This window comes from Chelonoidis abingdonii, chromosome 7 (genome assembly GCF_003597395.2).
Source record: "Chelonoidis abingdonii isolate Lonesome George chromosome 7, CheloAbing_2.0, whole genome shotgun sequence".
Classification (NCBI taxonomy): Eukaryota; Metazoa; Chordata; order Testudines; family Testudinidae; genus Chelonoidis; species Chelonoidis abingdonii.
Window position 1 is genome coordinate 89,235,368 of NC_133775.1, and position 13,824 is coordinate 89,249,191.

General features: G+C 43.5%; 1 protein-coding gene across 1 annotated transcript; it reads left to right on the top strand.

Moving 5' to 3' along the window:
• Positions 1-1,435: 1,435 nt before the first annotated feature.
• LOC116833124 (uncharacterized) lies at positions 1,436-6,780 on the top strand. The gene has a single exon (XM_032794405.2). It carries the CDS (start codon positions 1,498-1,500, stop codon positions 4,357-4,359), a length of 2,862 nt encoding a protein of 953 aa, XP_032650296.1. The 5' UTR covers positions 1,436-1,497; the 3' UTR covers positions 4,360-6,780.
• The last annotated feature ends 7,044 nt before the right edge of the window (positions 6,781-13,824 follow it).

Below are 13,824 nucleotides of genomic sequence, written 5' to 3' on the forward strand. Positions count from 1 at the left end.
TCGGAAGTTGAGCTGGAGCAAGAACAGGGTAAACACAAAGTACAGTGCGAGTGAGGGCTCCTGGAAACCACTGATGTCTCAGACCAGTTGCCTGAACACTGACCTGCAGGGACTGCTGGTAGGGATGAAAGGGCACTTAAATGAATCCTTGACCTAGAGATAGGCAAGGGCCCCACTGACACTGGCACAAATCTGCACAGCTCTGGGGTGGGTGCAGTTTTTGCTATCCCACCCTTTCAGGACAGCCCATTATCCTCCAATTGGTCCTAGACAAAACAAACAGCGGGTTTTCAGTCTGTAATCATCAGGGAACCATTGCCTAAGCATAGTCTGTAGAATAGAAACCACTTACATCATACCTTCCTGGTTGCTTTGGTTTTCCTCTATGGTAACAAAGACATTTACAGCAAAAAGCCTGAGATTTCCTTGCCTCCTCTAAAGTGCCATGAGCACGGGAAATGTATTTAAGGTTCCACCTTGCAATGGCAGCTAGCTTCCTATCTGGAGACAGAAGTAGGCTGGGTAAGCAGAAGGTCAGAGCAATTCAATGATGCAATAGGAGAACCCCATGACTTTAGCTGGCCTGGGAATCCACGGGCTGGCAGGGAGTGTGAGACATAAACTGATGTTTTCTGGAGTCACAACTGATTATAAAACACTCAACACAATCATATGGATTGAAAACACAATGGGCCAGATTCTTACCTTTTGTAAAGGGATGAAACTCCACTGAGCCAATGGATCTGTGCCCATTTATACCCACAGTGCATCTGGCCTAATGACTTGAACTAACAACATGTATCTAAGCTGTTGCCGCAGAAATACAGATATGATGGGCATCGGCTAAATTCCATGCATGTGGCAAAGGAAATGAGCACTGGCTTCATTCTGCATTATCTATAGATGCACTGCAAAGAGTCAACTAGCTCATTATTGGGCATCATTACCATTGTCCAACACCCCGCTAGCGGAGGGATCCATAATCATTAAAACAGGTGCCAGAGGTGGGTGGCAGCAACCTGGGAGATGGCTGAGAAGGGAAAAGCTGGACGCTTAGATGTCTACAGGTATGTCCCTGATCTACAGGAGCGATTGGGGTTTTAAACATCTGAGTGACCTAAATTGCAAAATCGAGCCCTAGTGAAGACCTGGATGAAATTAAAGCCTTTCTGCACACTTACCCATTGTGCACATGCCTGAGTGTTTTATGCAGGCCATAACAGGTGCTCACATACCCACTGCACCATCCTTTGAAAATTTGGCCCTTTAATTTTTAATTCTTCAGTAGGATGAGATGTAAAGCAACTAACTCCAGCTCTTCAGAAAATAGAGACCTCAATATTTTATTAACAGTGGTATGCAATGCAAGGATATTTCTCTTCCTCATTTGAAGACTTTTCCTGATTACACAAGAGAACTAATTTTACTTTCAGCTCTTTTCTCACTACTACGACTCCTCTTGGTTTTGAACTAAAGGAGCGCTCAGGAGTTAGAGAGATGTTGTTCCTGCAGCTTTTCTCTGCCTCGATTTTCTTCAGTCAAGGCCAAGGAGTGGCTCCTTACTCACTGCAGAACTGTGTGGTCCATGGAAAGTGGAGCAAAATGATAAAGGTGCTGTGCTATCGTCAGAACTTGTCGCAAGTCCCATGTCATCTTCCCTGGAATGTAAGCAGCTTAGATCTGTCTGAGAATCGGATTGCAAGCCTGAGGCAGAGTGACTTCAGCAAACTGACTCTGTTGCAATTCTTGAATATTTCTCAGAACCAAATTCATCTAATTGAAGAAGGTACTTTTACTCACACAAGTAGCCTAAAGATCTTGAACCTCACTTCAAACCAGCTGAGAGTTCTTTCCAGCTCTATGTTTGATGGGCTGGGGAACCTTACAGTCTTGCTACTTAGGAAAAATAATATTGACAGGATTGATCCATCTGCCTTTGCCCACCTGATGAAGTTAAAGGTAATTGATTTATCATCAAACAAGTTACATTCTCTGAATGCTTTGGATGTTGTGTTTAAGGTAAAATCTTTGGAAAAGCTGCACATAAGAGAGAACAATATAACAAATTTCACGACGAAAGATATTGTTAATGTGCCCATGTGGCTTCGTGAACTGGATGCATCCCATAACCCAAACTCTTTCATTGATGTTGCAACTGATGCTTTGTATAGACTTCTTTCACTGGATTTATCTTTCTCTGGCACCCATAGCCACATTACATGGATTATACAAGACCCTTGTTTCCTGAAAGGGTTAAAGAGATTATATTTAGGAGGGATATTTATGACATCACTAGATATACTGGCTGTGGTCCAAAAACTGAATTGTTCTTTGCTAGAGGAGATCCACCTAAATGAGTTGAATTTGACTGATTCTGACAAGCTCATAGAAAAGATATGCCTTTGGCACCAAAATGTCAAGACTCTCAATTTACAAGGCAATAAATTTGAAAGCATTAAAGGAATTGTCTTTGAAAACTGCACTCATCTATGGCATTTGGATCTATCACACAACAGGTTAAAAGCAGTGCCATGTATATCTTTTCAGCCCCTGAATTCTTTACAGAGTCTTTCCTTGGCAAACAATGAGTTCACTGCAGTACCAAATGCAACTTCGAATATAATGTCTCTGAAAAGTCTGGATCTCAGCTTTAACCAAATTAGGAAAATTGTCCCAAATGATTTTGCCAATCTAAAGAACCTGGAGCACCTCACTCTAACTGGAAACAGAATCACTATGATCAGCTCAGATTTGTTTCGGGATCTACACAATTTGTTGGAATTAAATTTGGGAATGAACCTTCTTTTGGAAATCTCACGACCTTTTTCAGATAGTTTAGGGAAACTGGAAAAAATGGAACTAGCAGGAAATAAGATGAGCTCCATCAAGAAAGAAACTTTTAGGAATCTGACTTCTCTAAAGTTTCTCAGCCTGCTGGACAACCAAATTAGCACAATAGAACCCAGAGCCTTTGAAGGCCTGAGGCAGCTGCAGACACTGCTTCTTGGCACAAATAAGATCACCAAGGAAACTTTGCAGAAAGGCATCTTCCAGGGAGTAAACTCATTGGTTGACCTTCAGCTTTTTGAAAATTACATCTCCTATGAGACATCTGGAGCACTTGACAACCCTCCCTTCATTCTCCTGAAGTCCTTAAAATACCTCTCTCTGAACAGCCAACGTCACAAAGGGCTTCTGAATTTCCCATCTAATTTCTTGAAGGGGTTGGACTCAATAGTGAGAATCCACGCAGGCAACTTACCCATCACTGATTTGGATCCAGCCACCTTTAGTTACACCCCTATGCTCCAAGAACTGGATCTGAGCAGCAATCCTATCAATCCCATTAGCCCAGCTCTGCTCCAGCCTGGACCGAAGCTGACAGAGCTACATCTCAATAAAATAGGGCTGCAGTCTCTTGATTTTGTTCTCCATGTAAACTTTTCTAAGCTGGCCATACTCAGGGTGTCTGGAAACAAACTAAATGTAATTGAACTTAAACACATAAGGGCTTTGCCTTACCTTACTTTTTTGGATCTTAGACAAAATCCTTTTACTTGTTCTTGCGATAACCGAATGTTCCTCAGTTGGTCTCTTCATGATTTAAAAACTCAAGTGCTCTATTTCTACCAGTACACCTGTGCTTTCCCACTTGCCAGTAAGGGAAGGAAACTTTGGGCCTTCCACACTTCCTCCTGCACAGTCAACCATGAGTTTATCTTGTTTGTTACGAATACAACCACAATTATTTTGCTGATGATAGTATGCATCTGTTTTCGCTGGAGGTGGCAAGGGATTTATGCTTACCACCTGCTACTTGCCTATATTCATGACAAGAGGTATAAAAGGATGAGGCAACATACAAAATACAACTATGACGCGTTTGTCTCCTACAACACGCATGACCAGGAGTGGGTGATCAATGAACTCCTTCCTACACTGGAAGACAAATACCACTGGAAGCTATGTCTGCACTACCGTGACTTTGAACCAGGGAAGTGCATCCTGAAGAACATTGTGGAAAACATCTATGCCAGCAGGAAGACCATTTGTGTCATAACCCACCACTACCTGGAAAGTGAATGGTGCTCTAAGGAGATCCAGGTGGCCAGTTTTCGCCTCTTTGATGAACACAAGGATGTCCTGATTCTGATTTTCCTGGAACACATCCCCAGTGATAGTCTATCATCCTACCACAGAATGAGAAAGCTGGTGAAGAAGAAAACATACCTCATGTGGCCCCAGGACGAGATGGAGATTCCACTGTTTTGGTGTAAACTCAACATGGCTTTGAAAACAAGTGAGGGGAAAGATGATGAAGATCCTATTTTGTCTGGGATCATTCCAGATGAAGATTAGTAAAGACAGTGGTCTGCGGTGACTCTCTCTGTCTGCTTATGACATTTCTGATGGGGTCATCTCTGCAATTTCTAGATATCAGCCTGGATATTGAAGACATTAATGTCCAGTATTTGAAATTATCTGGCTTCCCTTCACAGCAGGGGACTGTGAAGTTGTCGCTTGCATTACAGAGAGGTCAGTACTAAAACCACCTGCAAGTTGCCAGGCCACAGTTGAGGCTTATAGACTGGGCTAGTGACTGTATATGTGTGTGAAGCTTGCATTGATACTATGTATTCTTGTACCTCTTCTGTGGCTAAACAGAAGCTTTGAGTCTGCAGGGCCATCAAGCTTAACTTGCTGAAATTTGTTAATTGGGTTTTAATGCTCTTTAAAAATGTAAAAAAGGAAAGAAAGAAAGAAAGAAAGAACTCAGTAGCAAACCTAAGTAACTGTGAACGAAAGAGACCAAACCTGGGATAGAAAAGAATGATAGAAATAATCTTTGCAAACCCAAAACAACAACTTAACAAAATGATGAATGCCTTCCTGTCTGCAGCTGTTTGGCACAGTGAACATAAATGTTTCTGTGAAACTATTTTAAAACAATTTGCAAATCACCTTTAAGAAAAGGTTAGGTGCAAACTTCCATTTTCAAACTCCCTAAAGTTATGTAAATTCTGCTTCGAGGCAATTAAAGAGAACAACTGCATAGAGAAAAGGCTCTACTGTGAACTTTTAATTATTTTTACACTTGTTAAAATCTAATGTTTAGGTTCATTTCTACATTTCATTTTTTAATCTTTAGGACAAGAGATTGATTACCAGTGTCAATCAGGACAGGGAGAAAATATCCACACTAAGTCCTGCTCTACACACCGTGTTTAAACTGGTAGAACCATGTTGGCTGGTTTGTAATTTTTAATGAAATAATGATACTGGTACAACCCCTAGAGTGGATCCAGTTATCACTGTATAAAAGTGCTTGTACCACTATTGCTTATTACACTTCCCATACAGGACTATCAGTATATATATATATATATAAGAATATACCAGTATAGCACTGTTTTATAGATATATAGCTGTGTCCAGAGTAGAGGGATTGTACCGCTTTAGTTATAGTGGTATTGTTAAAATGGTACAACTTTTGTGTGTAGATAAAACCTAAGGCTTAAATGCAGTAAAGCATTTAAGCACATGCTTAATTTTAAGCAAGTGTTCAGATACCATGGTGATGAGTGAGGTCTGAGAACCAATATAGAATAGAACGGAAGCATTTGACTAGTCCCCCTGAACTAGAGCTGGATTTTTCAACAAAACAGTTTCATTGGAAAATGCCAGTTTGTTGAACTTGAAATATTTCACGAAAACATGAACAACACACAGGCAGGGCTCTATCAGAAATCCACCAGCTTGGGGGCCTGCAGCTCTGAGCAGTCTCACTATGTGGACTGCCCTATGGTTTCAAGGTCTCTGCTCTGGATCCAAGAGCCTGAAAGGCTTTAGGGGCTCTCAAGACTTCCAGGCCCCCAGCCACAGAACTGGAAGACTGGGAGCCCTGGATCCTAAGCAGCCTGATGGGGAGTCAGGATCCTAAAAGCCCTGGGAACCACAGTTGAGCTGGAAGCTCAGGCTCAATTTCACGTAGAAATGTTTGAAACAAAATGTTTTGATTATTTCAAACTGATTTTTTTCCCCAGATTTTCCCTTTTGCAGGGAATTTCGAAATTCCATTTGCATTTCCAAAAGGAACTTTAATTTTTTATTTTGGAATTTCCCACAGAATGAAAATTCCGACTTCCAACTAGCTCTAGTCTTAATGGCTTTGCTAGATTGGGCCCTTACTTCCTACTCTGGCATAAGCAAATGGATTGTGAGGGATTATCTGTTCTTACAAGAAGACACCTTGTGATAAATGAAGGGGGAGTGGAGGAGCTCCCTTTTCTGGACACCCAGCCAGCCAGTTATAAAATTCCTCTTAGCAGTTGTTCTCTTATTGCTCTACCTGTAAAGGGTTAAATAGTCTCACTACTATGCATAGGTAAAAGAAAGTAAGTGGGCACCTGGCTAAAAGAGCCAATGGGAAGGCTAGAACTTTTTAAAATTGAAACAAGACTCCCCTTTTGTCTGTCTGTTGTTCTTCCAGGAAGAGGCGAACAGGACAGAGCTATGATGTAAGAGCTTGAGCCAGATAAGAGAAAATCATCAGTAGAAACTCCTCATTTAAAATCCCAGATATGTAAGTAGATCAGGAAATGTCTAGGAAGACCCAATTAGGTTTATTCCTTGTATTTCATTATGGCTCGTGGATTCCTCTGTGCTAACCCCAGGTCCTTTTGTTTTGCTTGTAACCTTTAAACTGGACCTCAAGAAAGCTATTCTTGATGCTTAATCCTGGTAGTCGTTTTTCCTTTTAAATCTAGCAAATGCCTAAATTCCCAGATGTATTTTCTTTCCTTTCTTTTTATTAATAAAATTTACCTTTTTTGAAGAATAGAATTGGATTTTTGTGTCTTAAGAAGTTTGTGCACATGTTGTTTAATTAGCTGGTGACAACAGCTGATTTCTTTTTTTTCCTTTCTTTCTCAGCTCTTCCAAGAGGGAGTGTGTGTGTGAAAGGGCTTGAGGGTACCCAACAGGAGGGAATTATCAAGTGTGCCTTCCTGGGTTCTCAAAGTGGTTCTGCACTTGGGTGGTGGCAGCATCTACCAATCCAAGGTCAGAGAGAAGCTGTAACCTTGAGAATGGCCAGTATTAATTTTTAGAATCCTTGCGGGCCCCCACCTTCTGCACTCAAAGTGCCAGAGTGGGGGATCAGCCTTGACACACCTAGACAGACAGTGTGAGTCAACTAGATGGTTTTGGTAATCTAATTTGGTGATATACAGTAGTGGACTCTGTGGATATTCTCGCTATAGCTCAGCATTTAAGAGTCACTACAGGATGTTTTAAATGAGCCCATTCTGTTGCATTTTGCTGAGTATGTTTAGTAGCTGCTGTCTTAATTCTTTGGCATATGTTAGAAGGGAATTTTTTAGTAAAACAAGGTGAATGATGCAGTATTTATGAAAAGATGAATGAAGGACACTCTGGGTCACATCCACCACTGCAGTGACTTCAGTGGAGCTGTTCCCATACTCTAATACTCGGCTAATGTCTAATACTTGGCTCTTGGCCTCAGTGATCTGTTGTGACAGTGGGATCCGCAGATCACTGTGGGTTGTGCAAAATGATTTTCTTGTACTAGTTTTAAGTTTGCTGCCTTTTCCTTCCATTGACCATCGCTTTGTTTTTATATTGAGAGGGCATCAAAGTTGCCTTCTCCAGACCAGTCCTTATTTTGATGCTCTGTCTTTTGTTTCCTCTCAAAAATAGTCCCACTCTTGTCAATTTCTTTTCTTACTGAAGCCTCTCCCAGGGGTGGCTCCAGGCACCAGCACGTCAAACACGTGCTTGGAGCGGCAAGCCACAGGGGGCGCTCTGCTAGTCGCTGCGAGGGCAGCAAGCAGGTTGCCTTTGGCAGCATGCCTGCGGAGGGTCCGCTGGTCCCGCGGCTTTGGCGGACCTCCCGCAGGCATGCCGCCAAATCCGCAGGACCGGGGACCTCCCACAGGAAAGCTGCTGAAGGCAACCTGCCTGCCGTGCTTGGAGCGGCAAAATACCGAAAGCCGCCCCTGGCCTCTCCAGGCATCTAGTTACTACTCCCTGCCTCTGAACCTGCTCTGTTTCTGACATATCTTTTTTAAGATGGGCTGATCAGAACTGAACACGCTATTCCAGCCAGGGGAAGGTGTACCCTGGATTTATCCAATAGCATTAGAGTATCTTGAGCAGTATTTCTTGTCTCCTTCCTTATGCACCCTGACACTTTTTTTTTTTTTAACTGCCATTTCACATTGGCAGAGGCTTTCATTGAGCTGTTCATAATGATACCCAGACCTTTTTCCTGGTTCATTAGGGTCTGATTCTTCCACCTTTACTCATGCTGAGTAGCTCCTCACACTATGAATAGGACCACTGGAAACCACCATCACAGTGACACAAGTAGACACCTTTGCTGACAGTCTCAGCAGAAAGCCCAATGACTGAATGGGCCACAGGTACTGAATTCCCCTTACTTCAGGAGGGATCTGTTGTATTAATCTGCAGGTCATGGTTGAGGCACATGGACCAGAAGCAGAATTTGGCCTATTGAATGTAACAGCCATTGTATGGGGGCAATTGCTGAACTCTACATCCTGTCAATAACTTCAGCAGCCTGATATTCTGGGCGTCTGAGTCCTGCTAGTGGCTATCAGAATAATAATGCTACCTCTGGTTATATCCCGATGCCTTGCCCTTGGCTGATGTGTGTCTGATTTGGCCCTTAGCCGTGCAAGATTCTTGTCTACAGCAGCAGCCCAAAAAGCTGTGAGCAGCTCTAAAAATAGATCAGTAAACAGCCTACTCCCTGCTGTAAAAAGCCCCCAGCTGAAGGTCATACAAAAGCTACAGACCTGGCCACCCTGCTCAGAATGAAAGCCACAAGGAAGCTGTGCCCTTGTCTCAAGGACATGCTCCTGACATAACAGCATGGGCAGTTGGGAAAGCGCTGAGAAACTGAGGCAGAATGGGTGTCTTGAAATGAATATCCCAGTGAGTCTGCAAAACCATTCATCCACATCTAATCTGATGCGTAAATATTGTAGCAGTGCCAATAATACAGGAACTGGCCCGTCTCTAATGCAGAAGCACTTAGATGTTAGCCATGTTCCTTCTCTTGTATTAACAACCTTTCCTAACTGCATCAAACAGGTTGTACTGCCTATGACTGGGTATATGCTATTTCATAGGTCCCTGCAATCTGATATTTAACCCATCAGTCAGATGAGGAGGCAGTGTTGTTTAATAACTAGACCAAAGTACTTGAAGTCAGCTGATCTGAAATGTATTCCCAACTTTGCCAATGACTTCCTGGATGACTTTGGGCAAATCACTTAAGGCTTAGGCTCTGTTTGTGCCTTTGAAAATCTTTCCCCTTCAATGCAGGGGCCCTCAGTTTCTGTGAAATGAGGTTTTGCTACTTGTCTACTTCATTGGGTTGTTGTGGAATTAAATTCATGAAAAGTTGTAATGTGATTGGAGATCCTCAAATGGCAGGAGCAATATAAGGACAAAAGGGCAGATCTTGATCTGATTTACATCAGTGAAAACTTTGAGTAATTCACTGGACTTGTGTCAGGTTAACGCTAACATGTCCCAAAGTCTTGGTAATGCTATTTGTGAAGTGCTCCACCCTAGCTCTGATGTATAATCCAGCAAAATTGAATCTAGGCTTTCCTCTCTGACACTGGGTCCCAGCCCCCTATTGCCAAAAGTAGCAAGGAGAATGAATCCCAGCAGGGGACTCAGAAATAATTATTTTAATTAAACACTCAATTGTCAGCACTCACAGGCCACCCATGAGGAGACGTTAGACACTCTCTGACCTTTCAGATCACTGCATTGTGTAGCTTGTCATTGAAAGGCTTCCCTCCAGTGCTGCTTGGCAAGATCAGGGGGTATCCCTGCTGCTCAGAAGGACGATCTGGTCCCTCTCTCTCGCTCTGACTTCAGTGACAGATTCACTGGCACTATTGCAAGTATGCTGCTGGATCTGTACTGTATAGAACAGCTGTTTCATTATGGTGTGCACAGCCCCCATCCCTACCCTGGCATCAAATTAAAAGCTGTGAGGACATTCAGTTGAATAGAAAGAAGGACTGAAGTGTGAGCAGTGCTGGGATCAAAGTGATATTGAGCTAATTGTATGAGAAAGGTTCTCAACAAAGCAGGAAGTTCAGTGTATCTAATGGAGAGAGAAGAAAGGGGATTTATTCCTTTTGCTTTATCTGGTGATATAGATATAAACATCTCTTCCTTGCTTCATTGCCCCCTGCAAAACAATGAAATATATGAGATTCATAGAGCATTTCAGAGCCTTTAGACAGAGAAAATATTAAAGGGCTGAGACTAAAAAGTGTGGTGTATTGAAAGTGTGTTCAAATTATAGTCTATCATTACTGGTCTACCTTACTGGCGAGGGTATTCTGTTGGGAAGCGTACAGTAGTAGTCACTCTGCAAAGATCCAGCCTACAGCAAGATGAGATGACTTGCAGAAGGTGAGGTCACTGCTTAAATTGCAGCAACGGAGGTTTAGGCTGGACATTAGGAAAAACTTTCTGTCAGGGTGGCTACGCACTGGAATAAGTTGCCTAGGGAGGTTGCAGAATCTCCATCATTGGAGGTTTTTAGAGCATGTTAGATAAACACTTGTCAGGGATGGTCTAGATAATACTTAGGGCTGGTCTACACGGGGGGTGGGTATCGATCTAAGGGTACGTCTACACTACAGGATTATTCCCATTTTACATAAACCGGTTTTGTAAAACAGATTGTATAAAGTCGAGTGCACGCGGCCACACTAAGCAAATTAATTCGGTGGTGTGCGTCCATGGTCCGAGGCTAGCGTCAATTTCTGGAGCGTTGAACTGTGGATAGCTATCCCGTAGCTATCCCACAGTTCCCGCAGTCTCCCCCGCCCATTGGAATTCTGGGTTGAGACTCCAGTGCATGATGGTGCAAAAACAGTGTCACGGGTGATTCTGGGTAAATGTCGTCACTCATTCCTTCCTCCGTGAAAGCAACGGCAGACAATCATTTAGCGCCCTTTTTCCCTGAATTGCCCTGGCAGACGCCATAGCATGGCAACCATGGAGCCTGTTCAGTTTTTTTTACTGTCACCGTATGTCTACTGGATGTTGCTAACAGACGCAGTACTGCAGTGCTACACAGCAGCATTCATTTACCTTTGAAAGATAGCAGAGACGGTTATCAGTTGTTCTGTACCGTCTGCCGTGCCATTGTAAATTGGTGATGAGATGATGGTTATCAGTCGTTCTGTACCGTCTGCTGCTGTCATGGGTGCCCCTGGCTGAGGTCTGCTGGGGGCGCAAAGACAAAAATGGGATTGACTCCAAGTCAACTCCTCTTTTATGGTTCTAAAAATAGAGTCAGTCTCTCAGAAATGGTGCAGTTGTACTAGAGAACAGTTGTACCAGAACCAGAGAGCAACAGCCGCTCATGCTGTCAGATCTCGCAATATGATGAGCTATATGCATTCGTAGGGGTGCCCTCCGCAACACCCCACCGTTGCTTCCCTGCTCCCCACTCCCTTCTGCAGTGTCGCTCTTTGGTGATGAAGTAAAAGAATGCAGAATATAGAAACACTGGACTTGTTAGTGAGGATAAAATGAAGGGGAGGCAGCTCCAGCTGCTATGCATAGTTTCAGGCAGGACATTAATGGTGCTGGGGAGAGGAGCCACCTTCCGCTGCATAGGATGTCCAGACAGTACGCAAGAATCTATTTCTTACACATGAAGGGAGGGCTGATGGGCTCAGCCCCAGTTTGCTATGCGAAGATGGCTACAGGTTCTGACCATTACTGGGATGACAGGAGTCATTCCTATTTTCCGCAGGCGCCACCGGTGAACTCACTGAGGCCAGCCAGGACCGCAATTCATGGCTGGGATGACGACGGAGCAGCAGTCATATTGTACATCTGCCACCTGGGAGAGGGGAAAGAGGATATTCGCTGTTCACCTGCCGGCAGCAATCGTGTCTACCAGCAGCTGCAGTAGATACGGGTGACAGGAAAATAAAGTCAAGAAACGATTTTTCTCCTTTTCTTTCGGGGGGGCGGGGGGGAGGGTAAATACGAGCTATACCTGAACCATCGGACAATGTTGACCTACAGGCATTGGGAGCTTCAGCCAAGAATGCAAATACTTTTCAAGGACTGCTGGGACCTGTGGGTAGCTTTGGAGTTTCAGTCACCTCCCTCCCTCATGAGCGTCCATTTAGATTCTTTGGTTTTCGTTAAGCTGTCACACAGCACTGTGTTGTGATCTTGTATATAGCCTGGAGATTTTTTCAAATGCTTTGGCATTTCGTCTTCTGTAACGGAAGCTCAGATAGAACAAGATTGTCTCCCATACAGCAGTCAGATCCAGTATATCCCGTACGGTCCATGCTGGAGCTCTTTTTGGATTTGGACTGCATCGCCACCTGTGCTGATCAGAGCTCCAGTGCGGAACAGGAAATGAAATTTAAGTTCGCGGGCTTTCCTGTCTACCCTGGCCAGTGCATCCGGTTCAGATTGCTGTCCAGAGCGGTCACAATGATGCACTGTGGGAATCCGCCCGGAGGCCAATACCAGTGATTTCAGACATATTAACGCCTAATCGATATGGTAATCGATTCAGGCTACTCTCTTTGTTCGGGGAGGAGTACAGAAACCAGTTTAAAGAGCCCTTTATAGTGATATAAAGGGCCTCGTTGTGTGGACGGGTGCAGCATTAAATCGGTTTAACGCTGCTAAAATCGGTTTAAACGCGTAGTGGAGACCAGGCCTAAGATCACGTAGCTGAAGTTGCGTGTATAGCATAGCTGAAGTTGAAGTATCTTAGATCGATTTACCTCGGGTTCTCACGTGGGATTGACGTCCATGGCTCCCTGTGTCGACTCCGCTACCGCCGCTTCCTCCGGTGGAGTTCCGGAGTCAACGGGAGTGCATTCGGGGATTGATATATCGCATCTAGATGAGACATGATGTATCAATCCCTGAAAAATCAATTGCTAGCCGCCAATACGGTGGGTCGTCTGGACATACCCTTAGTCCTGCCTTGAGTGCAGGCGACTGGACTAGATGACTTCTCAAGGTCCTTTCCAGTCCTACATTTCTATGATTCCATCAGAATGATTTGTCTCGGGCAATTTTTTTATTGTATTTTTTTGATGGTGGTGTGTAGGCTGATGGTTCCCAATTTTAAGTTTGAATTAAGCAATTACTTTTTTCCTCTCAGTTGTTTGTAAAACCATCTTTGAAGCTGGGAACGCACAATTTTTTGCTGATCAGATTTGTCCATCTTCCTCTGACACACACCACAAATCCCCTTGCAACTCACATTTACAAAGCCACTAATGCTCCCTGTAGCTTACATCTTTTAAAAAAGAAACTCAAAGTCTGAAGTTTTCATCAATTCATTTTGTTTCTGATACTGACAGGCTGTGCAAATGTTAACATCTGTGTAACTCGTGTTTTTTCTCAAAAGTCTCAGAGTGAGAACATGGATGCAGAGGCTGTGGCTGCGTTTCTGAAAGGCCTGGATGGCTTTTGGACTGTCAATATCATTCACAGCTCTATAAACTAAAGACCAAACTCCACAGTGTAGGCCATGTTTATTCATGGGAAAGCTGAAAAGTTATTTCTCCTATAGAGCATGACAGCTGGAAAGATGCATTATGAAGAGTGTTCATCTTCCTCTGAGGTATCAGATATTGGTCACTACTAGAAGCAGGATTCCAAAGTAGATGAATCTATGTGTCTAATCCAGTATGGCAGACGGTAGGGCACCATACTAGAAGTACCTGTGGATCTGATCTTATATGGCAAGGGGCA

Coding starts and splice junctions, on each gene's coding strand:
- LOC116833124 (XM_032794405.2), top strand. CDS start 1,498: ATGTTGTTCCTGCAGCTTTTCTCTGCCTCGATTTTCTTCAGTCAAGGC.